General features: G+C 54.1%; 10 protein-coding genes across 10 annotated transcripts; 6 read left to right on the forward strand and 4 right to left on the reverse strand.

Annotated features, from left to right (window-relative positions):
• Window positions 1-328: 328 nt before the first annotated feature.
• On the forward strand, window positions 329-962 carry P175DRAFT_0531525 (uncharacterized protein; the record flags this gene model as incomplete). The annotated part of the gene is made up of 2 exons (XM_040899881.1): window positions 329-571; window positions 702-962. 2 exons carry the CDS (start codon window positions 329-331, stop codon window positions 960-962), a joined length of 504 nt encoding a protein of 167 aa, XP_040753371.1.
• An 891-nt stretch (window positions 963-1,853) lies between these two features.
• P175DRAFT_0508866 (18S rRNA pseudouridine methyltransferase) lies at window positions 1,854-2,941 on the reverse strand (the record flags this gene model as incomplete). The annotated part of the gene is made up of 3 exons (XM_040898386.1): window positions 1,854-2,330; window positions 2,397-2,659; window positions 2,899-2,941. The coding sequence occupies 3 exons, from the start codon at window positions 2,939-2,941 to the stop codon at window positions 1,854-1,856; spliced, it is 783 nt and encodes a 260-aa protein (XP_040753372.1).
• Window positions 2,942-3,502: 561 nt separating this feature from the next.
• Window positions 3,503-5,264, forward strand: P175DRAFT_0477779 (ESCO family N-acetyltransferase). Its single transcript, XM_040895332.1, has 2 exons — window positions 3,503-3,695; window positions 3,749-5,264. The coding sequence occupies exons 1-2, from the start codon at window positions 3,664-3,666 to the stop codon at window positions 4,917-4,919; spliced, it is 1,203 nt and encodes a 400-aa protein (XP_040753373.1). The 5' UTR covers window positions 3,503-3,663; the 3' UTR covers window positions 4,920-5,264.
• Window positions 5,265-5,850: 586 nt separating this feature from the next.
• Window positions 5,851-6,933, forward strand: P175DRAFT_0435638 (uncharacterized protein; the record flags this gene model as incomplete). Its single annotated transcript, XM_040893745.1, has 1 exon — window positions 5,851-6,933. The coding sequence occupies one exon, from the start codon at window positions 5,851-5,853 to the stop codon at window positions 6,931-6,933; it is 1,083 nt and encodes a 360-aa protein (XP_040753374.1).
• Window positions 6,934-7,175: 242 nt separating this feature from the next.
• P175DRAFT_0500860 (uncharacterized protein) lies at window positions 7,176-9,504 on the forward strand. The gene is made up of 2 exons (XM_040897034.1): window positions 7,176-7,746; window positions 7,817-9,504. The coding sequence occupies exons 1-2, from the start codon at window positions 7,315-7,317 to the stop codon at window positions 9,455-9,457; spliced, it is 2,073 nt and encodes a 690-aa protein (XP_040753375.1). The 5' UTR covers window positions 7,176-7,314; the 3' UTR covers window positions 9,458-9,504.
• Window positions 9,505-9,619: 115 nt separating this feature from the next.
• P175DRAFT_0556936 (uncharacterized protein) lies at window positions 9,620-11,592 on the reverse strand (the record flags this gene model as incomplete). Its single annotated transcript, XM_040900725.1, has 7 exons — window positions 9,620-9,652; window positions 9,725-10,248; window positions 10,348-10,435; window positions 10,534-10,979; window positions 11,050-11,169; window positions 11,225-11,394; window positions 11,441-11,592. 7 exons carry the CDS (start codon window positions 11,590-11,592, stop codon window positions 9,620-9,622), a joined length of 1,533 nt encoding a protein of 510 aa, XP_040753376.1.
• An 892-nt stretch (window positions 11,593-12,484) lies between these two features.
• On the forward strand, window positions 12,485-13,157 carry P175DRAFT_0500861 (uncharacterized protein; the record flags this gene model as incomplete). Its single annotated transcript, XM_040897035.1, has 1 exon — window positions 12,485-13,157. A coding segment is annotated over one exon (553 nt), but the record flags the coding sequence as incomplete, so codon positions are not given.
• A 352-nt stretch (window positions 13,158-13,509) lies between these two features.
• On the reverse strand, window positions 13,510-15,813 carry P175DRAFT_0531532 (uncharacterized protein; the record flags this gene model as incomplete). Its single annotated transcript, XM_040899882.1, has 2 exons — window positions 13,510-13,888; window positions 13,973-15,813. 2 exons carry the CDS (start codon window positions 15,811-15,813, stop codon window positions 13,510-13,512), a joined length of 2,220 nt encoding a protein of 739 aa, XP_040753378.1.
• Window positions 15,814-16,706: 893 nt separating this feature from the next.
• On the forward strand, window positions 16,707-18,586 carry P175DRAFT_0500863 (uncharacterized protein). Its single transcript, XM_040897036.1, has one exon. The coding sequence runs from the start codon at window positions 16,745-16,747 to the stop codon at window positions 18,134-18,136; it is 1,392 nt and encodes a 463-aa protein (XP_040753379.1). The 5' UTR covers window positions 16,707-16,744; the 3' UTR covers window positions 18,137-18,586.
• Window positions 18,475-24,699, reverse strand: P175DRAFT_0434403 (anaphase promoting complex subunit 1; the record flags this gene model as incomplete). The annotated part of the gene is made up of 1 exon (XM_040893660.1): window positions 18,475-24,699. One exon carries the CDS (start codon window positions 24,697-24,699, stop codon window positions 18,475-18,477), a length of 6,225 nt encoding a protein of 2,074 aa, XP_040753380.1.
• Window positions 24,700-24,817: the final 118 nt, after the last annotated feature.

The following is a 24,817-nucleotide window of genomic DNA, read 5'->3' on the forward strand; positions in this document are numbered from 1 at the left end:
CAGAGGGTCGGAATAGGAAATGGGTGGGTACCGTGCATGAATGAAGCGCCAGCGACAGCAATTTCGGCGCTCTGTAAGAGTTTAGGTGAGGCAAGAACCTAGATCAAGGCGAAAGATGAAGATGAGCATTGGTGATTGCCCAGTGGAGATCCAACAGGCGTAAAGCGCGCGCAATGTGCTCTAAGTTTGTAGCCATCCTTCGTTTTCCTGCTCTCTCGGGCAAGCATGAACGAGGGTGCAATCGGATGCTTCAAAGAGGCTGCATTACTTGGTTGGGTTAAGTTGGACTAGTTTTTATTGGTCCCGATGCTCGTCACGGCCACCAATCATGGTGAAACAACGAATAAAAGGGAGCTCGGGAGGCAACGTTGAAAGAAAAGTGTTTGGAGAAGAGAGAGAGGCCACGGAGGGAGGGGCTTTTGCTGCCCGCATCTCTGACGGATGGCCTGTTTCGTTCCTGCTTTGGGCACATCTGCTGCTGCTAGTCGCCGCTTGGGTGCCGTCTGACCGCTCAAGATTTATCCACTCTTGTCTCTTGTCTCCTATGAGAGTTCATGACATCAGCGGTCCTGTGCGAATGCAAGAGACAGTTTTGAGAAAGAGATTGTAGTGACCGTCTCTTGGATAGTGATCGGACAGAGACAAGAGCCTAGGCTCCTGATCAGCACTAGTGATTTGGGTATCCTTGAGAGAAACAACAGACCCCAGAGAATCCTGCCCATGGCCCAAGTGAAGCGGGAGATCCACCTCTAGATGGAGCACGCGATGTCTGTGTGCCACGTCAAAAGGCGAAGAGACCTCCGGCTCCTGCCACTGGGGCCACTCAGTCGGTACTTATTTACATCAGCATGTGTTCCGGAACTAGAGGGTTTTTCCTGTATGTTGAATGGATCCCGAATGGATACCGTGTTGGATACCTGGACCCTCCACTAGGAAATGAGTCAGAGAATCTGAAACCGTGAGATGGATGGAACGAGGAGATGGGAAAGAAAGAGAGAAAGAGAGCAAGAGAGCAAGAGAGAGAGAGGGGTACTTGTGATTCTGTGATGCCTGAAAACAGCCTCGGGCATTTTTTATTTTGCTTTGTCCAAATCCCTCCTAGCGATCAATATACTTGACTTTTAATTATGAACGATATCTTTTTTTGGACATTCTATTTCCTTACTCCAAGTAATTACGCTGTTCACTGTGGCTATCATCACAGTCCACCGAGAGCCACCAATAAGCCACGTAATGTACTCCAAAACGAAGGAGGCACTTCACAATCGTCCGGCATTATTTCGGTCAATTATCTATGTACTGGTGGAGATGTCGCCTGAGCGGAAAAGGTAAAGAAGAAGGGCCTCTCATATAACGGAGGTTAAACCGGAAGGATCACTCGACAGATAGGAGTAGAGCCTCGCGGGAGAAATGAACCAGGGAGAACCCGTGTAGCAGAGCAACCCGGGACAGACATGCTCCGGGACTCAGGCTTCTGGTTCAAAATGCCCAATTACGCCCTGCTAAAAAAAAAAAAAAAAAAAAAAAAAAACTGCCAAAGGGATGTTACTAAGAGTCGGTAATCTTGAGCTGTCGGTGATGGACTGGGCCAAAGGTTGTCGGATGCGCACGGAACAAATAAGGCAAAAAACAAGACAGTAATATCCCAAACGACAGTTGGGGACTCGACTCCACGGAGGCAGGAAGACGGTGGCGCAAGATCAAAAGAGGAGTGCATCAACCCTTGGCATCCGCCCCGAACTCTGTTGATTGTGCGCCATTGGGTGTATGATGGCAAAGAAAAAAAAAATCGTCACATCATCAACTCGGGAGACAGTTTCCAAGAAAGAAGGAGCACCGGCCATGCAACAAGCTCACAGAATATCCCACGCCTCTTCAGCGGCATGGCAGAACTTGCTGCACGCCACACTGGCACTCAGACTGTAGTTACTGATACTGATGGTATCGTCCTTGAAGGAATCGGCAAAGTCATCGTGACCCTTGGCCATGGCTCCCACGAAGATACAGATACTCTCCTTGGGCCCGAGAGACTCGATGTAGTCCCTGGTCCGCACCACGGGGGCCTCGTAACTGAGGGTGACCTTGCGGCAGTTGGGAGGCAGATGGTCGGTGATGGGATTTTTGATCACCTTGAGCAGCTTCTCTTGGGAGTTGGTGGAGCGAATGGAGAGACGGTGCAGCAGCTGCACCATGAGACCGGCGAATCGCTTGAAGGTACGAGGAATGCGAACGGTGGGGTTCACTTCAATCAGGACGCCTTTGGCGGTATGGATGTAGATCTGGAGCTTGCCGGCTTTGTTGATGGGGGAGTCCAGAAGAGTGAGCAAGCACTAAGCGATCTGTTAACGAAGAAGCGGGGTCTGGGATCATGGCTTCGGAGAAAAGGGGGTTCAAACCTGATGGGTAATATCGGGACGGGCCTCGCTGATGTCTCGATTCATCTTGCGCATAACCCCAATGTGCTCATCGCTGTTCAGGAGCGAGTACTTCTCCTCGCGACCGGCGCCATTTCGACCGCCGTGGGACGCGCGGTATGTCTCGAGACTGGCGTGGGAGAGCACAACAATCAAACGCTTGGTCTCCTTGTCACTGGGGGGGATGGGGGTATGTTGTTCGGCCACGAGCTGAGGCAGCTCGGGAGGAGGACAAGACTGAGTCCCTACACGATCGGAGAGGTCAGCACCCATTGTGAGGGTGAACGTTATCAGGGGGAAGGGAGAGGGAGAGAGAGAGAGAGAGAGAGAGGAGGGACAAAGTGTGGGACTAGAGACGACGATCGAGCGGCTCTAAATTTGCAGCCACAAAAGAAGGGGAAGAGGGGAAAAATCTGACAGCGAAGAAAAACCATCGACTAGCTGCCATCGGGTTGATTTTATTGGGCGTTTGTTTTGTACGTACTGGCTCTCTTTCTCTTTCCTGCAACCTGATGAGTGTCGGACATTCTGAGATTGAGGGTTCTCTCTTTTTTTTTTTTTTTTTTTCAATCAATAGAGAAGAATTTCTGGAGACGAGTTGAGCACCAGAAGAAGGGATATTGAATAGGAGACGAGGATGAAAGTCAGCGAGACGGACGAGGATGAAGAGAGAGAAGATGAGATTGAGAGAGAGAAGATGAGATGAAGAAGAAAAAATCGCTTCTCCGGTCCCACCCAGAAAAGGAAATGTCACGACTTACGCTTCCCGGAGTAATAATCTCCTACTTCAGTAGGGAATCTTTCTTTTTCATAATGTATCTCGAGAAAACTCCGTTACTCGGTCCTGGGCGGAGTATTCTCTCGGTATCGGGGTTCTTTCACTCGGTTCTGAATACTAGGAACTACAGATAATATAAAGCTATACACTAGATCCGATGTATAGAATGATCCAATGAATTTACCTCGAGGCACTCTGTAACTATATGTATATGTATATAAGTAATATGACTAAATCAGGCTAGTTGGGCACGCGTTCCGTCACCCCGTCGTCGATCATCGCCGAGGCCTTCCGTTGAAAAGAATCCCATCCCAACTCATGAATGAACAATCGACGACGAATCTATCAAATAACCTCCCTCTTCGAACGTATAACTGCTCCTGATCCCCCTTCCTCCCTGCTCGTCTACCACCCTGCTCCCCATGCGCCATCCGCCTCATGTTTTAAGCTCCTCCAGATAAAAAAAGGGATATGCCGTGGACTGTAACAAATTCATTCAAGCGGTATCTCTCCCCCTCCCCCCCCGGGTTGGATTTCTTCGTGCTAACAAGATCAGAGGTCTCATGATGAAAACGTACGGCCGATCCCCCTGGCGCGTCTACGATGACGACCAGCGCCCAGCTGCCAAAAAACGACGCGTTCTGTCCGATCCCGAGTCCGACGACGCGGAAAATAGCCTGCAATATGCCATCCGCGAGTCGTCCCTAGCCGTACGATCCAGTCCGTCGCGTCGCAACTCCGTCCTTCTCTCAGAGGGAACACAGGATGATGATCTCTCGACGCCTCCCTCCTCCCCGCCACCGCGGCTGAGCCCCCCGCCGCAAAACACTCGCAAACCCACCTTTTCCTTTCTCAAACGCAAACACGCCACGACCACCTCCTCCTCCTCCACCAATGGCTCGCCGCTCTCCGAGGTGAATTCCAACAGCGTCCGCGCCTCCCTCGACCCGCCCACGAAAAAAGTGGGGACGCAACCGACCTTGAAGCAGATGCAGCTGGATTTGGGCCACGAAGTCCGCAAGACCTGTGCCACCTGTGGCATGGAATACGTCCCCTCAAATGCCGAGGATGCCGCCCTGCACAAGAAATTTCACGACATGAACTTGACCGGCGTGGATCTGGGCAAGGCCTTTATGAAGGCAAATGCGTCCCGCTGGGTGTACGAAGCGACGCGATTCGACGAGGGATACGTGGTGATTGTGGATCGCAAGGCGTCTCCGACCGCCAAGAACCAGGCGAAGAAGGTCCTGGAGGTCATCAGCAAGGAGCTTTCCTCCCCTGTCATCGAAGACGAGGTGCTCTGGAGTCAGACGGAGACCCCCCAGCATCTGCTCCAGGCCGGATCCACAGAAAAGGTGGATCGATACAAGGTGTTTCTACATATGAAGGATAGTCGGTGTGTGGGCGCGTGTCTGACCGAGCGCATCTGGGAATCCCAACCGGTGGACCGGGCATCGGTGCAGGAGGAGGGCGCTGATTCCGCCGTCACCGTCCGGGACGCGACCCACGCGGCGATTGTAGGAATTTCCCGCATCTGGACCTCGGGCTCGTCGCGACGGAAGGGCATCGCCATGGATCTGCTGGACTGTGTCGTGAGCAACTTCATCTACGGCATGGAAATCCCCAAGGAACAGGTGGCCTTCAGTCAACCCACCCACAGCGGGAAAAACCTCGCCCAGGCATTCTTTGGCGCAGAGAACGAATGGCATGTCTATCAAGAAACTTAATGAGCCAGCCGCCCTCCCTCTTCATTTTTTTTTCCCCTTTTTCGTCTTGAAACCACTCGATAAACCGGCGAGCTGATACCCTTATTTTTGTTTCTCGGGCATTGGACCGTAAAGGGAGGAATCCTGTGAGGAGCATTTTACCTGGTTCTCTTTTTTTTTTTTGAGCTCTCTATATTATTTATTCGGTGTTTCTTGGATGGGAGGATTCTGGGGATTGATTTGATTATTTACGTTGGGATCGTGTTTTGGGTTCTTTTGATTCTCTCTGTACCATATATATCCCTACACTTCCATCGTCATTAGCAGTATTATTATATCGGAAATCCAGGCAGATTGCAGCAACAGATCTAAACCATAAAAAAACAAAAAAAAAAAGGGAAAGGGAAAGGGTTCCTATTATCCATGAACCGGCCGTTGCGCTTTCCGGAACGCCGTCAGCATTCGACGACGCCTTTTTGTTTATGCTCGCAGCTCGATTCCTCTCAGCTTCATTCCCCCCCTCTCTTCTTTTCCCTATCCCAGTATCTTTGTCCTGCTCTGTCTGATGCTCGCTGTTGTCCCTTCTCTCTGCGATGTCTGGATTAAATCCTTTCCGCCCTAAGAAACCAGAGAGTGAGTGTATCCCCGCCGCTTCCGGGAGCTGCTTGGATGACCGTCCCGACTGACAATTGCAGATCCGCCCGGTCATCAAGACCAGCAGCATCCTTATCCCCAGCCCGCGTCTGCTCCTTCGATCGCCCCCGATCCCATTTTCTTCGCTCCTCCTTCGGTTCCAGCGGTGGCGTCCCAGCCAGCGCGGCGCTGCACCCCGCCGCCTGCTATCGATGGCTCCGTGACATCGGACGATCAATCTTCCTCGGATCCCTTCCAGTACGGCTCTGAGTTGAGTGATGAGGACGGGGAACGAGGACCACTCCCGTCCCAGCATTCGATGACAGCTCCCCTGAGTGACGATCGCCATCCGCGCGAATCCCACCGCCGCGTTACTCCACCTTCTGTTTCATCCTCGAGTCCTTGGGATCGACCACCGAGAATAAGCGATCCCGAGGGATTGCCTGAGAGTACAGGGACCGCAGCCGTCGCCGCGGACGACGCCGATAGTATCGCTGCTGACGGACCTCGTCCACTGTCCTGCTTAGCATCTAACCTCGACCCCAAAGCTCTGACCAGTCGCTCCGGGAACAGAGACCGCGTACCACCGCCTCCTCCCAAAAGCCATCATGGGAAATTGATTAGTCTCAATTCGAGCAGAGGGCTTCCCACCTCGCAAACGACGCCGGGCCGGGTTGTAAACCGTGCCTCATACTACCATGCCTCCTCCTCCTCCTCCTCCTCCTCCCCAGGGCCGTCCCTTGCACGTCAAGGATCGCACTCGAGCCTGGAGGACTTCTCCTGCCTGGCAACGAGCCAAGCTGTCGTCGTCCCCTCGACGGATGCTCTCCGGCGGAGTCAGTCGCAGTATAAACGCCCTCCGACCCCCCCGCTGAGTCGACGACATAGCCAGATGCGAAGATCCAAGTCCACCCTTGCGAAACCCATCTCGTCTCAGCTTGCGGCACCACCTGTCCAGGCGGAAGCTACCGTATCAACCCCGCCAAGTCCGCGCCTGAGACCATTGACTCCCTCGCGGAGTCGAGAGTCTAGGCTGGATGCAACATTCCCCGAGGAGTCTAGCTCGACCTCCACGGTGCGCTCTGAGATTGCTACGCCCTCGATCCCATCCACCGAGGGCTCCCCCAGCCTGGCAAGCCCTCGACTGGTATCCAAGCGAGCGTCATTAGCCAACAACAACCCACTGCCACCCCCTCCGCCTCCACGCCGTACCAGAGGCACCAGTAACCACAGCAATGAAAGTACCCGTCCTGCTAGCATACGCTCCGAGCAACGTGCCGATGGCGTGGAGAATTTTGTTCCGCATCCCTCGAATGCGAAGGATATTCTGGCGGATTTGTCGCGTCTACAGAAAGAGGTCGATGACCTTCGGGGGCACTATGAGAATCGAAAGGCGAATTAGCTGTCATGCATCAGTTCCAGCATTATATACTTTTGTACGAAAGGTTTTAAGATGATCAATGAATTATGAACATTTATCCCCCTCTCTTCTGCTTAGATTCCTGGCTAGAATCAGACTCTTTGACAAATGGCCTCTACAACAGCAAGATTGTGGACTGTACGTGAAAATGATGGTAAGCAGTGATTGCTATACCCTTTGTCACAAGGCTGTGGGCACTTGAGCTAATGTAGTGAAAATGCCAGGGAAATATCAAGTGAATTTGCGCGTGAATGCGATGCCCCCCCGGGACATGGGGCGTAACCTCTTGAAATGCACCCTTTCCCTTTGTCCATGTTTTCCTCTTTCTCTACATCTCCAACTCTCTGCCTAGATCGAGTCAATATGGCCTTTCTTTTGGCTCTCCTCGCTCTCCTCGTCGTCCCTGGCATAGGCTACACGATCCCCCAACCCAAAGAACCCGACATCCAAGTTTCTCCCTTGAACACTTCTCTCTCTCTTCTTGCCCCTCGTGCGGGAACTATGCTCCCGACCGACTTCTCGTGGATTCACAGCTGGGCCGCAATTGGCGACAGTTTCACGGCTGGTATTGGCGCAGGTAATCTCTACAGCAGCGACAAGAACGACCGCAAGTGTTCGCGGTATGACCGGTCCTACCCTGCTCTTCTGGAACGCGAATTTGGTCCCTCTGTCAAGCAATTCAACTATGCCGCTTGCAGCGGGGATCGTACCCCTGGAATCTGGGAGCAGGTGCTGGGACTGCAGGGGGAAATGGATTTGGTTGTTATGACAGCGGGAGGCAATGATCTTTGTTTGGTATGTCTATCTGTCTTGCTCCAACCATCTGGAATACAAAAAAGAAAGCTCACTGCGAGGTAAACGACAGGCGGACATCATCCTCACCTGCATCTTTCTCCCCTTCCGAGGCGAAGGCAAATGCCAGGACGTCCTCAACCAAGCTCAAAAGAATATCGACACGATCCTCAAGCCTAACCTCCGGCAGGTTCTCCAGGCCCTCAACAACAAAGTGAGAAGAGACGGCATCGTCGTGTACACGTTGTACGCGCAGTTCTTCGATACAACGAGTAACAAGGAATGCGTCGACAACCAGAACTGGGCGTTCCCTTCGTTCTGGCCCGCCGAGGTCCTCAAGCTGACTGTCGAGCGGCGCCAGAAGTTCAACACCCTCGTTCTGAATATCAACAAGGCCATCCGGCAAGTCGTCGATGAGTTCCGCAGCGACAGGAACATCAAGTACCGTATTATCGCCGCGGACTGGGATCCCTGGCCACGCAAGGGGGTTCTGGGACAGTTCTGCGTCCCTGGTACCACGGGCGAATATCCAGATCCCAAGCAACCGAGCCTGCACTTCTTCCGTCCTGATGTCCGTCGTCGTTCCTACGGCCATGACGGTCTCAAGAAACGAGATAACAGCTCCGAGGCTCTCCTGAGGCTTGAGTCTGCAGCAGGCCTGGATATCATCCCCGTCGACCGAGAGGATGACGGAGAAGAAGACACGGGAATCTCCCCGCGCCCGCTCACACCAGCCGAACTCGATGCCACCGTCCCCAACCTCTACGATACGCTCCTTTACAAAAGCGCCAACCCGGCCGCGCTCATCCTGCACGACCTCGACCCCCGGGATCCCTCGCCAGGCCCCAGCCCGGCCCAATGCCCCGGTGACAGTCGGTCGGACCGGACCTTCGGCTACGGGCTCCCAGACCGCTGGGGCAAATTCTTCCACCCCAACGAGCTCGGCCACCAAACGATGGCTTCGTTTGTCCTCGAAGCCGTGATCGCGGAACGCGCGGCCTTGCTGGGCGCCAGCCACCCCATCTGCGAAAGGACCGACGAGTTCCGGTGCTGGACCGGCGACGACGCGAACAAGCGGTATGTGCACCCGGATGTCCTCCTCCAAACTTACGTGGAGTATTGCAAGCAAGTGCGGCCCCCCGAGAGCGGGTTCCGCGACTGGACGGACGAACGCACTTTCTACGAGGATACCCCGGACGCCCACAAGTTCCGGATTTCGCTCGCGGGGGGCGCCAATCGCTATGTCGAGGAGGAATGTCTCGATGCGTTCCGGACGATCATCGGGAGTTGCTCGCCTCTCCGCTACTGGGAGAACCCTATGAACTTCAAGCTGGGCGGGCGCTACGTCAAGGGCGCGTATACCTACGAGCTCTCCATGGTGGGCAAAGAGCGGCCGTGGCCCGTGATCCGCAAACCGTATGGCAGCTGCAGGGGCTGGTACAAGGTCGCTTACACGAAGTACGAGATTTACGGCGCCGGCTGGGCCGGCTGGGACCATGGCCGGAAGACGCTGCTCCCGAGTACGATTGGGTGTGTCGGGTTGGGGGTGACGAAGTTCAAGTTCCACTACTTGGACCAACCGGACAAGAATGGCATGGAGTGGAAGGCGACCTTTAACACGCCGATCTTCACGCGGTCTCGATGTTTCAAGAACAACAAGGTGGTCGAGGGGTGTGCTGGGTTTACGGATGGGTGTGGAGGGAATGATGCTTAGTACGGAGTACATAGATACGATTGAATGCAGTCCAGAGGGTACTCTCATCTACAGTACTCTCATCTACACTATTGCTTTCCCTGTACTGATCGGATACATAACAAATGGGTGATATTATTCGCCTTTGTAAAGGCAAACCGGAAAACAACCCTGTTGAAGCCGTCAAGCCGTCAAGCCGTCAAGATAGAAGAAAAACTACACAGTCGTCCCATTCCTCCCCCCCGTCCCCAAATCCGTCCCCATCCACCCCCCCCCAGGCAACAGCACCACCTCCTCCTTCTTCTTCCCCATCCGCCTGCCCAACCCATTAATCAACGTGCCATCCGCATCCAAATCCACCGCCCACACCATCGTCCCCCCGAGACACCGGCGATTCGCAAACTCCACCTTCAAGCCCAGCGTCACCTCGTCGTCCCAACTCACCCACTGGTCCTGGTCCCACACCACGATCTGCACGGCCGCCGCAACATCCAGGGTCTGTCGCGCGCGCATTCCCCCCCCTCCCCCGCCGCCGCTCGCCAGGATGCCCTGGATCTCGGTGGCCGAGAGCACGCCGGCGGTGTTGGTGCAGGGCCCCGCGCGGCCGGCGTCCCTGTAGCGGCATCCGGGCTGCGTGCACTGCGGGTCTTCCAGGGTGAAGCTGCGGCCGTAGAAGGCGAGCCCCAGGTTGATGCGGTGCGGGTTGATGTTGTTGCGCCACAGGAGTTCCAGGGCCTGGTTGATTTCCGTCAGGTTGGTGTGCGCCAGGGCGTGCGGGCCGAGCGATGGGATGGGGGCGTCCCAGGTTCCATCTTTTTAAACTATCATTAGCTTTGCTTTGCTTTGCTTTGCTTTGCTTTGCTTTGTAAAGGGGAGAGGGGAGAGGGGAGAGAAGAAGAAGGCAAGCGTACGGATATCGTAGGTCATGATGTTGAGGAAATCAACGTACGGCTCGAGCGCTACGAGGTTGAAGCCGCGGAGGTACCAGTATGAGGCGGGCTGGGTTTGTTAGCTCTGCTGTATATATATATATATATATATATATATATATGTGTGTGTGTGTGTGTGTGTGTGTGTGTATATGGAGGGAAACATACCAGTGTAATTGATATCCCGACCCGACTCCCCGATTGATTCAACTTCTCCCGCAACCGCCTCAACAGCGTCACGAAATTGTCAAAGTCCGCGGGCTGCCCGCCCCGGTCGTCTGCAACAGGATACTCCCAGTCGAGGTCCACGCCGTCAAAGCCGTTGTTCTGCATAAAGCTGCTCAGGGACTCGAAGAACGCGTCCTGCGCCTGCTCGGAGGCGGCCAGGTCCGAGAACGTGCGCTGCGTCGGGCCCGGGTCGTTCATCGCCCAGCCGCCGATGGCGATCCAGACCTGCAGCGAGGGCTGCCGGGCTTTCAGGGCTGTGACGGCTCGGTAGCGCGAGGCGGTCTTTGCGTCCATGGGCGCGATGCGGAAGGTCGTGGGGTTGATTAGGGCAAACGCGAAGTAGATGTGCGTGTAGTACCCGAGCGGGATGTCCTGGGGTTGCATTGCTGTGGTGGGTGGGGGTTGATTCTCTTAGCCATGGCTGATGAGTGCATAAAGAAGAAGGTATATATATACCTCCACACGGACGGTCAGTGTTCCATCCTTCGTAGTATCCGATGATTCGGCCGTGGGCGCTGGTTCCACTGCACTCGGGGGATATCACCTTCTTGCCGTTGCAGAAATCGTCCGTCGTACCTGGACCTGGTCAGTCCATTACATCTAAATGATAGACAGGGTAAGGTCAAGGTACCGCAGAATCCAAACGCGCTGCAGCACACGTTCAGCGGACAAGCCGATGCATTTGACCACTGGGCTCCCCAGCCAGGATCACATTCGCTCTTTCGGTCACAGTCCGAAGTGCAGGCAGTGCCGCAAAAGTCAGGTCCAAACCCGCAGAAGCCTTTCCCGGTGGTTGTGTCTCTAGATGCTGTTAGGGCTGATATGCAAGCTGGGCAGAGGACTTTACATGGGCCCGCAGCATCCGATCTTGCAGGACTTCGAGGGCGTACAGGAAGAGTCATCGTCTGCGTTAGTGAGAACCTGCCGGCTTTCAAGCGCAGAACTGGAACAGTTGCCAATTAGCTGGAAGAGCAGCAGGAGGGGGATGGTGAGTTTCATCTTGCTGGAAGGGTGGGTAGAGTTCGTGATAGCTGATGAGGGGAGAAATGAAGAAGAAAAGAAGAATACATCCTATCCTGGCTTTGGAAGATGCTAAAAGGAAAAAAAGAGTATAGAAAACACATTCATCTTGCATTGCATTCATCTTGCATCGCATTCATCTTGCATCGCATTCATCTTGCATCGCATTCACTTGCGTTGTATTCATTGTGTATCGCATTTACCTGTGCGTGAATTTGCGGATAGCTTCACAGGGAGTAGAAGAGAGTGAAAGACACTTCCTTTCTAATTCCCTGCCTTCTTGCTATATTCACTCACTCCTAGGCTACCCTCCACCTGAAATATTACTTACTAGTTACTCCTCTTGTGGTCTTATACCGCACCAAACCCTAACAATCTAGCAACAGCAACAGCAGCAACAACAACAACAACAACTCAATCTCCCCTCCTGCAGACTCACTGGCACAATGTCCTTGCTCCGGATCTTCCTACCCTTCCTGATCCTCATCCACTCCTTCGTCCACGCCGGCAACCGCTTCTGGGAACCGTCCCGCCGTCTGTCCAACCTGGTGCACGCAAACTGGTTCCACTTCGACCCAACAATGGGCTTCATGGTTCCGTGGCCCGACAAAATGATCCCCATCTGCTACGAAGACGCCAACTCCGAGCGGTACCTGGGTCCCTATGTCACCGCGGCCATGGAACTCTGGTACGCCGCCGGCCTGCCGCGCGCATACCGGGTCGAGATAGCGCCGCCGCATTACTGCGAGTACAACCGGCCGACGACGCTCAGGGTCACACACACGCCCGGCCGACTGGCCACATCCATCGGCATGAACGTGCCGGGCCCAGGCTCGCCGGGCCCGCAATCGGACCTCGACCTCCTCCCGGCGATGGGGCTGCAGGAGCACATCGGCAACATCGCGCACGAGCTCGGGCACGCCTGGGGCCTGTACCACGAGCACCAGAACAAGGCCTTCTGGGCCGCCGACGGCCAGCAGCGCGTGTTCGTGTTCCAGTGCGAGAACATGCAGGGGTTCGCCGCGGCGACCCGGGGCCTGACGCGGGACGAGATCTGGGGGGCCCGGGGTGTCTGCGTGGATTGGATGACGGCCGTGCATGCCGGTGTCCCCTCGACCGAGTTCCTCCCGCTGCCCTGGGGCCATTCGATCTGGGCCAGCTATGCCCGCGACGAAGACGTCGATTGGGACTCGATTATGCTGTATAGCTCCAAGATTGGCGCCAACGCCGAAGACGCCTATGTGCTCATGCGCCGCCATGGACAACAGGTGCTCGAGGACAACGTTGTGCCGTCCGCCCAGGATGTCCAGGGGATCCGCCATTTGTATGAGAACAGGTTGTCCTATCCGAGGACCATGCTGCTGAATGACCCGCGCAACCCTTATTACTCGAACTTCAAGCGCTTCGCTCCGGGCTGTACTTGATCTTACGCCGAACGGGACCATCGGTGGAACTTGCAGGGGAGCACCGCTCTTGAATCAAATGCAGTTGATGCTATGTATCTTGTCTTCCGTTTGGCTGTAAACACTGAAATCTCAACCCCCCCCCCCCTTTCTGGGTACAGTTAGAATACATACTACTATTGTGAGCTACGTGGGTAGTAGAAACGTAAGACCGTTGTCCAATTCTACCTAGCCATTGAAACATGGCCTAATATGATAACCGACAAACGCAATTGAGTTAAAACAATACACCATTTCATGCACGATCCCGTCAGATCCATACAGATACGTAGATGATCTGGAACAGTACACAAGCTTCATGAATAAAATCAACACACCCAGCCTCCCTCCCAACCCCAGATTGTCTCTGGGGGAAGCAACCAGGCTGTGTTACAAAAGGGGAGAAAAAAAACAAAGAGAGAAAAAAGACAATGGAGTAAGAAAATGCAAGAGATTATTTCGTGGCAACCTCCGGGCTGGGACCTGGACTCGGGACTGGTGGAGCTGGAGCGAGATTTGGTCGTGGTGCTAATTCTACCATTGGGGCTTTGCCTCCGCGATGGCTGGTCGAGCCTCCACGAGCAGCGATACTTCCCCCTCGTCCTTGTGATGCCGATGGTGATGCACCAGGCTTGTCTTGCTCCGCCTTCTTGCTCACGCGGGGTCGGCGATTGATATTGCCGCCCCTTGAACCAGGACCACGGATGGGAAGACCCGTTTCCTGTGAGATAGGGACCGCCGCTGCTAGAGGTACCTGATGGTGAGCCGTTGGCGGAGCTCGGTTGCGGCCACCGCGTCCACGACCACGACCCCGTTTGATCGTGCCGTCCGCTCTGAGGACAGATGTTAGCATGTCGGCCGTGGCCAAAAGAAAGAAAGGAGGAAAGAAAGAAAAAAAAAACAAAAAAAAAACACACCTTTCGACCTGCACCTTTTCACCTTCAGCGACCAAGGGACCGCTGTATACAAAAAACCCGTCTTTGCTAGCTGCGGCCTGTTCCTGCCAGACCATCTCACTATCGTCCACGAACGGATCATCTCGATCGTATTCCTCCATTTTCTTCTTGCGACGCTTCTTCTTACCATCCGCCGGCTCACTGGTTGGCGCGGGTGCTGCACTCATTGCGCCCTCCCCATCGAGATCGCTATCCCGGTCAGCATCGAGACTGAGGTCCTCGTCTGCGCTTTCGCCAGCGGAAAGACCCCGGCCGGATCGATCACTTCGCTCGAGAGCAGCGCCTGCAGCCGCCACTCGAGCCAGGCGTTCTTTATGAGCGGCTAGCCTTGGGTGCAGGGCAGCAAACCCATACTGTTCCTCCGCCAAACGCGCAAAATTCACGATTTGATTTGCGTGTCCTTTGAGGGGGATGTGCACGATGATATTTGGCGTGCGGCGGGCGGAGGTATCCGAAGCGCTATCATCCACACCACCAAACAACGCATTGGAAATGAGTCCAGAGCCTTGAGGCAACGGAAGAGGCGCCTCCTTCGCCGGTCGTGAAGGTTTTGGAGACGGCGCATTCGAGGAAGGCGCTGTTGCAGGAGGCTTTGCTTCCTTTTTGGGCGCTTTGGTGGTGGTTGGGGCTGGCTCGCTATCTACTTCCATAGGTGTGGGCCCTGGCGACGAAGGGTTCTGGATTGCAGGCGGAGACGGCTTGGGTTCCAGCACTGGCGCCGGCGCAGGAGGTTGCGATGGGGTTAATCGACCAGGAGTGTGAGATTCCTGGGAGGGTTTGGCCTGCGGGGGAGGTCCATATGGCGATGGTGTCTGTACTTGAGGGTGTTGGAGCGGGGGCTGAGTGGCTGCGGGTGCAATTGTAGATGCCATGGGGGTCGGCGAGTAGCCCGGCGCAACGCGACCAGGGGATCCATACGGGCGGGGAGCATAGAGAGGAGGCGATGTGTTCTGCGGAGGATCAATTATGCTAGATATAGCGGGGGAGGCGCTGGCGCGGTATGGTGGCCGAGGAGAGATTGGGCGCGGGGGCGGACTAAACGCAGCGGAAACCGGGGCGGTACTTGGAGCGGGAGCCGATGAGGTCGTATCGAAAGCAGATCGTATGGGGTCAAAGTTCTGGCCACTGGTCCTCTGAGGCGGAGGGGCCAATGGTTGGGATTGGGGTCGGGGAGGCGCCGACGAAAGCATCGCCGGGTAGGGAGCTGGTGGGGGAGGAGGAGTGGGATGGGACGAAGAGAGTAGCGGCGAGGACGTATGGAGCGATCGGGACTGCTGCATCAGGGATTGGGGGGGAGGCTGTGGATTTCCTGCTAGCTCTGGGGGCGAACGTGTCGGAGGACTGGGCGCAGGAGCAGAAACAGGAGCAACATGAGCTGGCACGGGGGTGGATATTGGCGTAGAAGCTGGAGCTGTTGAGACTGCTGGAGCAGCAGCTATGGCCGGAGCAAGTATGGGGCTTTGATCCGGCGGCGACGGTTCCAGCTTGGGCTTCTTGCGAGGATGTGAGGTGGTCGATTGAGTCGTGTTGTTTGACGTGGAGGAGGATTTATCCCGCTGACGTCGACTGGCCCGTTTCGTTTCTTTCTCCTTGGGTTCGGAGTTGTTGTCCAAATTTTCCTTCTGATTCTCTTTGTCCTTGTCCTTATCCTTATCCTTTGGTTTGGAGAGTTTGGTGTTTTCTTTGCGATCGACGTCAATGTCGTCGTCCTTCTTCCGACGCGACCGTCGGGGACGGGTTCCGGCGGGAGATCGCGACTCGTGTTCGTCCTGAGCCGGCCAGGCGGGCGGCTCAGTTGACATGATGGCTGAAGTCGATCAGAGGTGGTTCATGGAGCGAAATCGAGGGAGAGAGGACGCGGAAGGAGGAGTTCGATATGGTGGCAGTGTAAGATGATGGGGGGGGGATCTCCCAAGTTCAATTCTCAAAGCGGGGATGTAAAAACGAACGGATGGCGAGAAGAAAGGGTGTTTGTGTTAGAGGGTGGAAATGGACGATGGGCGATGGCGAGGATGAAGAAGGACGAGGAGGAGGAAAGAACAGGGGAAGAAGATGAAGAAGAAGCAAGACGGAGAAGAAACACCGATGGAGAAAAGCAGGTTAAAAAGGGGAATTTAGTAGCAGACGAGCAGGAGGAAGACAAAAGGGATGAGGAGGCCCAGGAAGAAGGGGAAAGTAGGGGAATGAATGCAGGCAGGGAAGCAGAAGTAGAGGATGAACTGAAGAAGGACCCAATGACCGACAGAAATGGGTTGATATTGGAAACTGACGCGCCTTGAAAAGAGCCGAAATGAAGGCATTATATCGGATATCGTCCTATAGTACAGGGAAAAGAGGGCAGTAAAACAGATTGATAATCGGCGACATTCTTCGTCTCACAGACAACTTCCGAGGCCGTGAGATTCAAGACAGAACTACAATCTACTCTGGACCCAAATCCCCTGCACATTTCCCCAAGAATGGCTGATATCAACTATCAAAAGCCCGATCAATGAAGCATTTCCGACTTTCTTCATGGAAGATCAGATGATCCCGACGCTTTTCCTTTCTGGGAATACACATCACATGACCACACTATCCCGTCTCTGGACTAGCACGTGTTTTTAGCTTTTGAGCCGCATTGCTGACTCAGCATCGCCGCCTTCCCGATTTGGCACATCCCACTTAATTCCTTCATGGCTGCAAAAAGGTCCAACATTCATTCACTCTATCTTATTCTTCCCCCTCTCCATCATGGCCTTCCGTGGAGAGCGTTTTGTTGTCGATTTGGACTCTGATCCCGAAGATCAGTCGCGGATTCCTTCCTCGACCCTCAACATCCCTGGCGTTATCGGTGAGATCCAGGAACGCTCTCCCGCTGCTCCTCCGGCCCCTCCCACGCTCAAGTCAACGACAGGTTTCCCAGCCCATCGTCAGCGGACCAAGCTGTCCGCATTCAAACAGCGACAGGCGAAATCCACATCAGCCGCCACTGCATCCACGCAGGTGACGACGTCTAGCGTCGAGGATGAGAAGAAACAAATCCAGGAACAAAATCGCCAGCAGCTGGGATCCATGTCCGACGCACAGATCCAACAAGAACGAGAGGAATTGATATCGTCCCTTGATCCATCTTTACTCGAGAGATTCCTCCGTAGGGCTCGTATTGACGACGACAATCCTGATCCTTCCTCATCGTCCGAAATCCAACCTGGGGAAGGGAATGCCACTTCTGATGCTGCAGATCCCCTCCCACCCCCAGAGCCTGTCACAAAACCTGCCGCAAAGCCTGTCGCAAAATCCATCTCGAAATCGAAAGACTCTTCTCATCTCGATGATGCTGCACCCTCCAAAATCCCCGAAGACCTCCTTCCTGCAGCCGAATTTCCTCTCTCGGGCTCCGTGCATTTTCCCACTCCTCCGCCTCGAGCTACCGTCATGCCCACACTAGACCCCTCATCGCCGTCGTTTCTCTCCGATCTTCAAGCACATTACTTCCCGGACATCTCCCATGATCCTTCTGCTCTCTCGTGGCTCCAACCGCCTCCGTCCGATCCCGATGCCCCTGGTGCCCCTCCCTCCTCCGCGTATCATCCCGGAAGCAGCGCCGAAGCTGTCCATCCCTCGTCTCTACGATTCTCTCTGATAGGCGCTATATTATCGCCCTCTACATCGCTTTCTCTCCCTACAACCATGGGCCTACATCATCACGGGAAGGACCCCCACGCCGCCGGATACACTATCCCAGAGCTCGCCATACTCAGCCGCTCTTCTTTCCCCGCGCAACGTTGCATTGCCTGGCAGGTCCTCGGCCGCATTTTGTTTCGCCTGGGAAAGGGCCAATTTGGGGAACGCGGTAGCACCCTTGTCCAAGGATTATGGTCGGTTATTGAACGCGAGGGTGTGGTGGCCGGTATGTTAGAGGAAGCCGATGCGTCCATGTCCTCCTCCTCGTCGTCTCGGCGTGGAGACCAGGATTCTACAGCCGCAGAGCCAAGCGAACAGGATTCGACCATGATGAAGAAAGGTGGCGTCGGACGTCATGCCAGCGCTGCTGCGTGGGCTGTGGAGGGCGTCTGGTTATGGCAGATGGGTGGCGGCGGAGATCGGGGGGTCCTGAAGCCGGGAGCGCATCGATCCGAGTAGTTCTTCTTGATTTATCTTTACTGGGGCCAAAAGTGGTCTTTTCTTTTCTTTGCACACCAGGAGTTCTCAGGCGCATCTATATAATGGTCCGGCTATATGAAGATAATAATTATTATGAATTATGATGGAATATACTGTGAACATATTGTAACTTGTCTCAAATATGCACGCCCCTCTACGCATCATAAAATATAACAATAGCATACATACATACACACACAATATAAGAAAACCACTCCTTTCATTTCTGAATCAACCCAAACTCCGGTAGAGTTATAGCCTAGACATGTTATTCATCTTTCTCTAACCGCCCCTTTCCTTCCTTTCTGTCTCTCTCGCTATCCCTCCTCCCCAATCTGCAGTCCCCATATCTTCCATCGCGTCTCCTCAATATAATCCCGACGCAGCCACAATCCATTCGATGACGTAGATTCTCCCTCCTGTCGTTCGGCATCCTCACCCCCACCCTGCAGATACGAACCCGATTCAACCCAACTAAAAAGCAACCGGAGCTGCCATAGTCGGGTACGGACTTCGTCGGGGTCTGCGCCGCGTCCCGTGGCAGCCTGGATGATGTTTTGCACGGTACGCTCGATGACAAGTTTGCTGTCGACCGCGGACTGGCGGAGCCAGGGCGCGTCGTGCGATGCGATGAAGGGGCGCGGTCTTCCGGGGACGGTGGACGGGAGGATGAGAGACTTCTCGCGCGCGTCGAGAAGACCCTGGAAGGAGTCAAGCTGGAAGATCCAGTCCCAGACACTTTGGGCGGCGGATTTCAGGGTGCGGGTATGGGCTTTGGTGGTGGAGAGGAGAGTCGTGATGTTTGGTAGAGCTGCGGGGGGGAGACCCTTGCCCTGGTTGGAGGCTAGAGGGGATGAGGAGGGGAGGATATCTTGTGCGTCGCTGAGGCCTGCAAGCGTGGATCCGAATACTGACGTGCCGGTTGGGTTGTACGTTGCCTTTCGGCGCAAGAAGACGGATTGGTCGCCTCGGCGGAATTTTTCGCGGATTCCGGGATGGTGCGCAAAGTCTAGGACTAGTGGCCAGTAGTCCGGGCTACGGACTTCGACCTTCGCAATGTAATTTAGGTCTGGGAGGAGGCAAGGCGCGTTGAACATTCGAGTGTCACCGCTGGGGCTTGTTACCGTGATTGGGATGGAGACTGGTCGTCGGGAGTCCAAGTCGCGCGGCACAAGGCAGCGTGGCTCCGCGGCGAGAACCCACAGATGACGGAAGGCTTGCAGGTGACATTTGTTGTCAAGGACCGTCGTAGGGAAGATAGGGTACAGGGAGCAGATCAAGGATGCAATCGCAAGGTCTGATGTGCCTAGCGTATAGCTGCCCCCTCCCAGGAATAGCAGTCCAATAGCCATATGGGAGGCCATGTGGCTGCCGTAAGGGGTGTCGGGGTCAACACGCCCGTGAAGAGATCGTAGGCGGCGGAATAGAGGCAGATCTCCTGTTCCTGCCATAACCGCCGCAGCGGACAATGCAACAACATCCTGGCAGTGACGAACCGAGTTACGTGCCAATTTTCCGTCGTAGTTGACAGCGGGGAGCCGCGAAATGCGGATGAACTGATCGAGATATGAGAGAAGAATGTCACGAACGTCTTGTTTGGCGGAACCAGCGTATCGGAGACCTAGCGTAAAACAGAGACCAGCAATGATATTGAAGAACGGCATATCATCACTTTTCAGTCGACGTACCCCAGTCAGGCGATATCGACCGCGATATACAGACGGAAGGCTCCGTGTAAACCACTCGTCGCAGGGCCGAATGCTGTCCCACATGATCAGGTGTCGTGCTAGGGTGCGGAGGAGGAAAAGGTCGGGTCGTACATAATCGAAACGCACAGTGGTATCTGGTATGTCGATCTTTTGTGCAAGAGTCTTATCATTTGTCTTCATGAAAATGATCGCCAGAGCAATAGTAGCCCCGGCTGTAGCGCGGTCGAGAATATGAGCGAGATCAACGTTTTTTGTCCCCACAGCTACAGCAAGTAGTCTTTCCACGATATGCATGTCACGCATACCTTTAAGGTCTTTCCCCTTGGCCAAATTGATAAAGCCAAGAGCGAATCCCGCAGCTAGACGGTATCCTTCATCACGCAGATCATCGTGTGACGTGGAGCTTTCCTCCGACTCTGCGTTTTCGATCTCCGACAGCATCACCTCACTCATTCGCCGGTGTTGAGAATTGCAGTAAAGAAGGCCAATTCCCATAATCCCTGCTGTCTGGGTAAGTGGCGACAGATTAAGCTCGGCTGCTCCGAGAGGAAGCATTCGTGTTACGTGCACAGACAGGAGTCGAGTAATCAGTGTGTCCATGGTGCCCAAATAGGAGGCGGATAGACCAAGTAATAAACCAATGGATGTCATGGTATGCTTGGGAGTGAGATATTTAAAGGCAACCCACTTGGCTAGCGACTTGAGATGTCCATTAAGTCCCAATGCGAGCAAGAATCCTGCGTGTCGATTTGTCAAGTCCTGAGGCTTGTTAAAGAGGATCCATGAAGTATCAATCCCCTTCGAATTTCTGGAAATGGCAAGACCGGTGGAGACACCATTGTGAAAGAACGCCCAGCAGACCTTCTCCTCGCTGAACGAAGCTCGATCCGCACTGATGGTCACATTTGAAGGTTTCATCACGCACTGCAATGAAAAAGACGGAATGGGGAGCTTTTCTGTTAGAAGAGGAAGACGTCCGCTGAAAGCCAACATAGCCCGGCCGGTAGGAATTGAAAGAGTTCGCAGAGTCACGAGTTGCACCACTTCTTTCTGCGCCTCTAGCAGGTCAGAATCAGACCATTCAGGCTCTGGGATGCATTCAGCTGCGGGGGCTTTGGACTGGTTGAGTAGCCGTGCTGCTTCAATGAAACGCTTGTCATCACGGAATATCAACCTGGTAATGGAAAAGCGATCAGCTTCAGCAGAAGCCTCGAAGGAATTGATCGTGTCAATCTCCAGGGCAGAGTTGCCAATATGATGGAAGTCGCGTACGGCGTCGTGTGATAATGCGGGCTGCGATGGAGCCGGTGCAGGATGCGAAGACCCGCCGGCACTCATCGAGATGCTGAGGTCGTCTCGATCGATGAGCGTCAAAAGAGACGGGCTCCATGACGTTGAGGCATGGATTTGTGATTGCAAGATAACCTCGTAAAACGGAGTACTCACCCCCTCTGGAAAAGTTTCAATGATGCTTCGTGTGAACCCCCAACGATGGAGGAGCTTTATTCGGTCCAGCGGTGTCGAGAGATCATGTAGCTCCGAGAGAAATCCATCTAGGGCTAGCGTCCTTGGGGTTAAAACGAAGCATTCTTGCCATAGCTTTCCCTTTCTTGGAGGGTTGTCCGAGGCGGTTGCAAGATTAAGCAGAGTGAAGAAATGGGAACAAGGTGCACGCCACGCACTTTCTAACCAGGCGAAAATCGAAGGCGGGGCGAATGGCTCTGGGGGGATATCCAGCATCGAGATCCGGGTATCTTCGAATTGCCAACGGTTCATACTAGCCATTTCCATGCCGTAGTACGAGTCTTCCGCCCAACCCCAGGACTGCCATCCTAACCATCCGCCAATTTGGGCAAGGACTGGAGCCAGAAGACCTAGAGGTTTGCGCCATTGCTCACTCTCACCAGCTGATAACTTCTGTTCTTCTCGAAGCAAGTGCAAGCCAACTACAATTGTGCCCAGCGCGGTTCGCCGTGACGTTTGGCTACTGGAGAGTGCTGTGGGGAGATGACCATCAGATCCAATTGCCGCAATGCCTCTAGGCGTTTGGAGGAATTCTCTTGTCAGCGCGGCACATCTGAGTAAATAACCGTTCTTCCGGCACGTTGAACGGCTAGAAACCGATTGATCCGCCTTCGATGATTTTCTCGTTTGGTTGGAGATTGTCTCGCCTTCGGCGTCCTGTTCAACTATCCAGCCCCAAGCAGCAGTGTTCATCCAAGGTGCAACTGCTCCAGCAGACCCTGATTCCTGATCCAGCATTGCTTCCCAGCTCTCTGTGTCCACGTAGCTTCCGCTGCTGGACCTGAGCAAACCCCTCTTTCTACGGGTCTGCCTGGGGGAAATGCAGGCCTGGTCGCTATCGATAAAGGGCACAGCCATCGCGAATAACACAATTACCAGAGCCGTCCATTCCATGTCGTTTTCGATTTTCTCCCGTTCTTGCAGCCATCTCATGGTTTCCCACCAGCCAGCCAGAATCCCATCCGCAGCCTTTTCCGATTCAAGCAAGGCAAAGCGGCATACGCCGAATATCTTTTTCACGAAGTCATTAGTAGGCTCCATCCGAATCTGAACTTTGTGTCTTCGCCCAGAGGAGTCGACTAGGTCAAGTTTGCCTCCGACTGCGGAGTGATCTAGCCCTGTAATAGTGATAGATGAATCTGCCATCAGACGTTTCATGCTCCCTTCTCGAGGATGGCTTGCCGTCAATAGCGATGACAGCGCGTCGGTTTCATGTAACATGAGCTTAGGAGGAATTTCAATAGAAATATGGCTGCTCCAAGGAGTCTGTAGATGTAGACCACAGCTTCCATCTTCGGTAACACTAAGGGCGAGGATTCGGGAGACCTCCCCATCGATTACCTTACAAGCATCTAGGATTCCTGGGAAGTGTTGAATACCCGATGCTTGCACGAGTAATGGGCGTTCATCGGAGACCATGCGTTTTTTTGCTTTGCTTGAAAACATCGCATCCTTCTTTGGCAATGCAACCTTGTCCGCTCGAAGGTTGACTACGGTCATGGATTTCGCTTCTTGATCCACCACGCAAACGGCCAAAGTCGCTGAGGTTGAATTCTGCGAGATTCCTCTAGAGCCAGAGGGGCATAGCGTAATTACTTTTAGTTTTCGGGACTGTTTTATCTTGGAAGGTGTCAAGAAACTTCCTGAGAATCTGGAGGAGAAGCTTTCCACTTTTGAGAGGAGTACTTCCTCCGGTAGGCCAGATGCGGATTCTTTTAGATCCATATTCTCAAATCCTTCAAATAAATTCTCATTGTTCAGTTCTTCAAGGAGCTTGTCCACGGGAGCATCCACAAAGCCACCGGTAGTGCTATAGATTGAGCCAGTGCCAGGCGGAAGAGAACCTCTGGGGTTGAAGCCAAAGCTGCCACGGGTACTGCCTGCTCCTATCGACTGTCGTAGCCCTGCATGAGTTATTGTACTGGACTGACTTCCCGTAGCAAGATCGGAGAACGTGATTCGATCTTGGCTTGTCGCTAAGTCGGCGCGAGCCAGTAAAGAGCTTACTCGTCTGGACGTCTTCAGGGGGACTCCGATGTCACCAAAATCCTGGCCCAGCTTAGACACGAGATCATCGTCGTCAGGCTTCCCCTCCGTAGAGTACTGAGAATGAGAAAGGACTGACGCGTTCCAGTTCTCAGCCCTTGGTCCAAAGCTTTCCCTCGTGGCTGTTGGACGTGCACCGGGTGTCGTTGTCCCTGTGGCCATTCCAAAGTGAGAGCTGCGTCTTTTAGAGCGAGTCCCACCGGTTTCTCTGCGTTTCTTTTTGGATGAAGGAGCTACTTCGTCATCTCGATAACGTGCAGTCCAGATAGTATACAGACCGGTGCTGACATTAACTGTCAGAACTAGAATGAGTGGAGATTTGCCTTTGCTTCGATGATGACCTGATAATTCATCCCTGGGGGAAACGTATACTATCTCATCCGCCGGGTCTAGCACATCTAAACCTGAAGGTTTGCTATTAAGGCTAGCTTGTAACAAACGAGAAGACTGATTGGTCACCACCAGCCCCATTTCTGAATGGGGGTCCATGAGAGAGAATACCCTGGGTAGATCGACACGCTTGCTTGGTCGGGACTTCCAGCCAGGACTTTGGGCGGGGGCGGTGGTTAGAGAAGGTCGTTGGACTTTGCTGGATGGAAGCTCAAGCGATTGGGAAGCTCGAAATTCCGGAGGGAAGGACACGAACGAATTGGGGGGCGCCATTGGGTAGGTTCTGGCATCCTCCTCGTGAACCTTTCTTTGGAATAGTAGCCCACGAGGTGTCGCGAATACCGAATCGACTTCGAAGGGTAGAGGGACGACGTGGCTGTTGCCCGCCAGAAAGAAAATGTGGGCTTGCGATTTGAGCACCACAACCAATGCTCGCGTCGAGCCCCTCGCAGTTTGTGTCTGATTTGTAGCGTAAGAGGCATCGGATTTTGGGCATTTCGTATCCCCTCCCACGTCGAGCGAAATCTCACTGAGGTGGATGCTCTTGTGCGATGTCGTTCTGTTAACATCCTGTGCAGGCTTCTCTCCAGATCCCTTGGTTTTTCCCACCGCGAAATTTGTCAACAAAGCATGCCGAACCTCTTCCTTCTCCAGGTCCAGGCGAAAGACCCTTTTAATTACTCCCGCGCGAGACCAGACCACGCAGGTCTTTGTCCAAAGTAGCTCATCCTCGACTGGCCCGTTCGGACCACGATCAACAGTTGTTGTCCATGAATAAAGCTCCTCTGGGGGATCCGGAGGAAGGAGGTTTTCCGCCACGAGAAAAGGGATGGCCGAAGCTTCGTGCAGTCCCAGGGACCGAACTGTAGACATTATCGGTGCGGGTCTTAGGTACGGCGGGGAGTGGAATCTCTAGCAATAGTAGCCATTGTCGATCCGGCCCCGTCGAATGCGAGAAAAGAAGGCGCCAGATGGAGATTTATATTTATGC

This window comes from Aspergillus ochraceoroseus, assembly GCF_002846915.1.
Source record: "Aspergillus ochraceoroseus IBT 24754 chromosome Unknown P175scaffold_3, whole genome shotgun sequence".
Lineage (NCBI taxonomy): Eukaryota > Fungi > Ascomycota > Eurotiomycetes > Eurotiales > Aspergillaceae > Aspergillus > Aspergillus ochraceoroseus.

Coding starts and splice junctions, on each gene's coding strand:
- P175DRAFT_0477779 (XM_040895332.1), top strand. CDS start 3,664: ATGCCGTGGACTGTAACAAATTCATTCAAGCG. Junction 3,696..3,748: donor GTAACAAATTCATTCAAGCG/GTATCTCTCCCC, acceptor TAACAAGATCAG/AGGTCTCATGATGAAAACGT.
- P175DRAFT_0500860 (XM_040897034.1), top strand. CDS start 7,315: ATGGCCTTTCTTTTGGCTCTCCTCGCTCTCCTCGTCGTCCCTGGCATA. Junction 7,747..7,816: donor GAGGCAATGATCTTTGTTTG/GTATGTCTATCT, acceptor GGTAAACGACAG/GCGGACATCATCCTCACCTG.
- P175DRAFT_0500863 (XM_040897036.1), top strand. CDS start 16,745: ATGGCCTTCCGTGGAGAGCGTTTTGTTGTCGATTTGGACTCTGATCCC.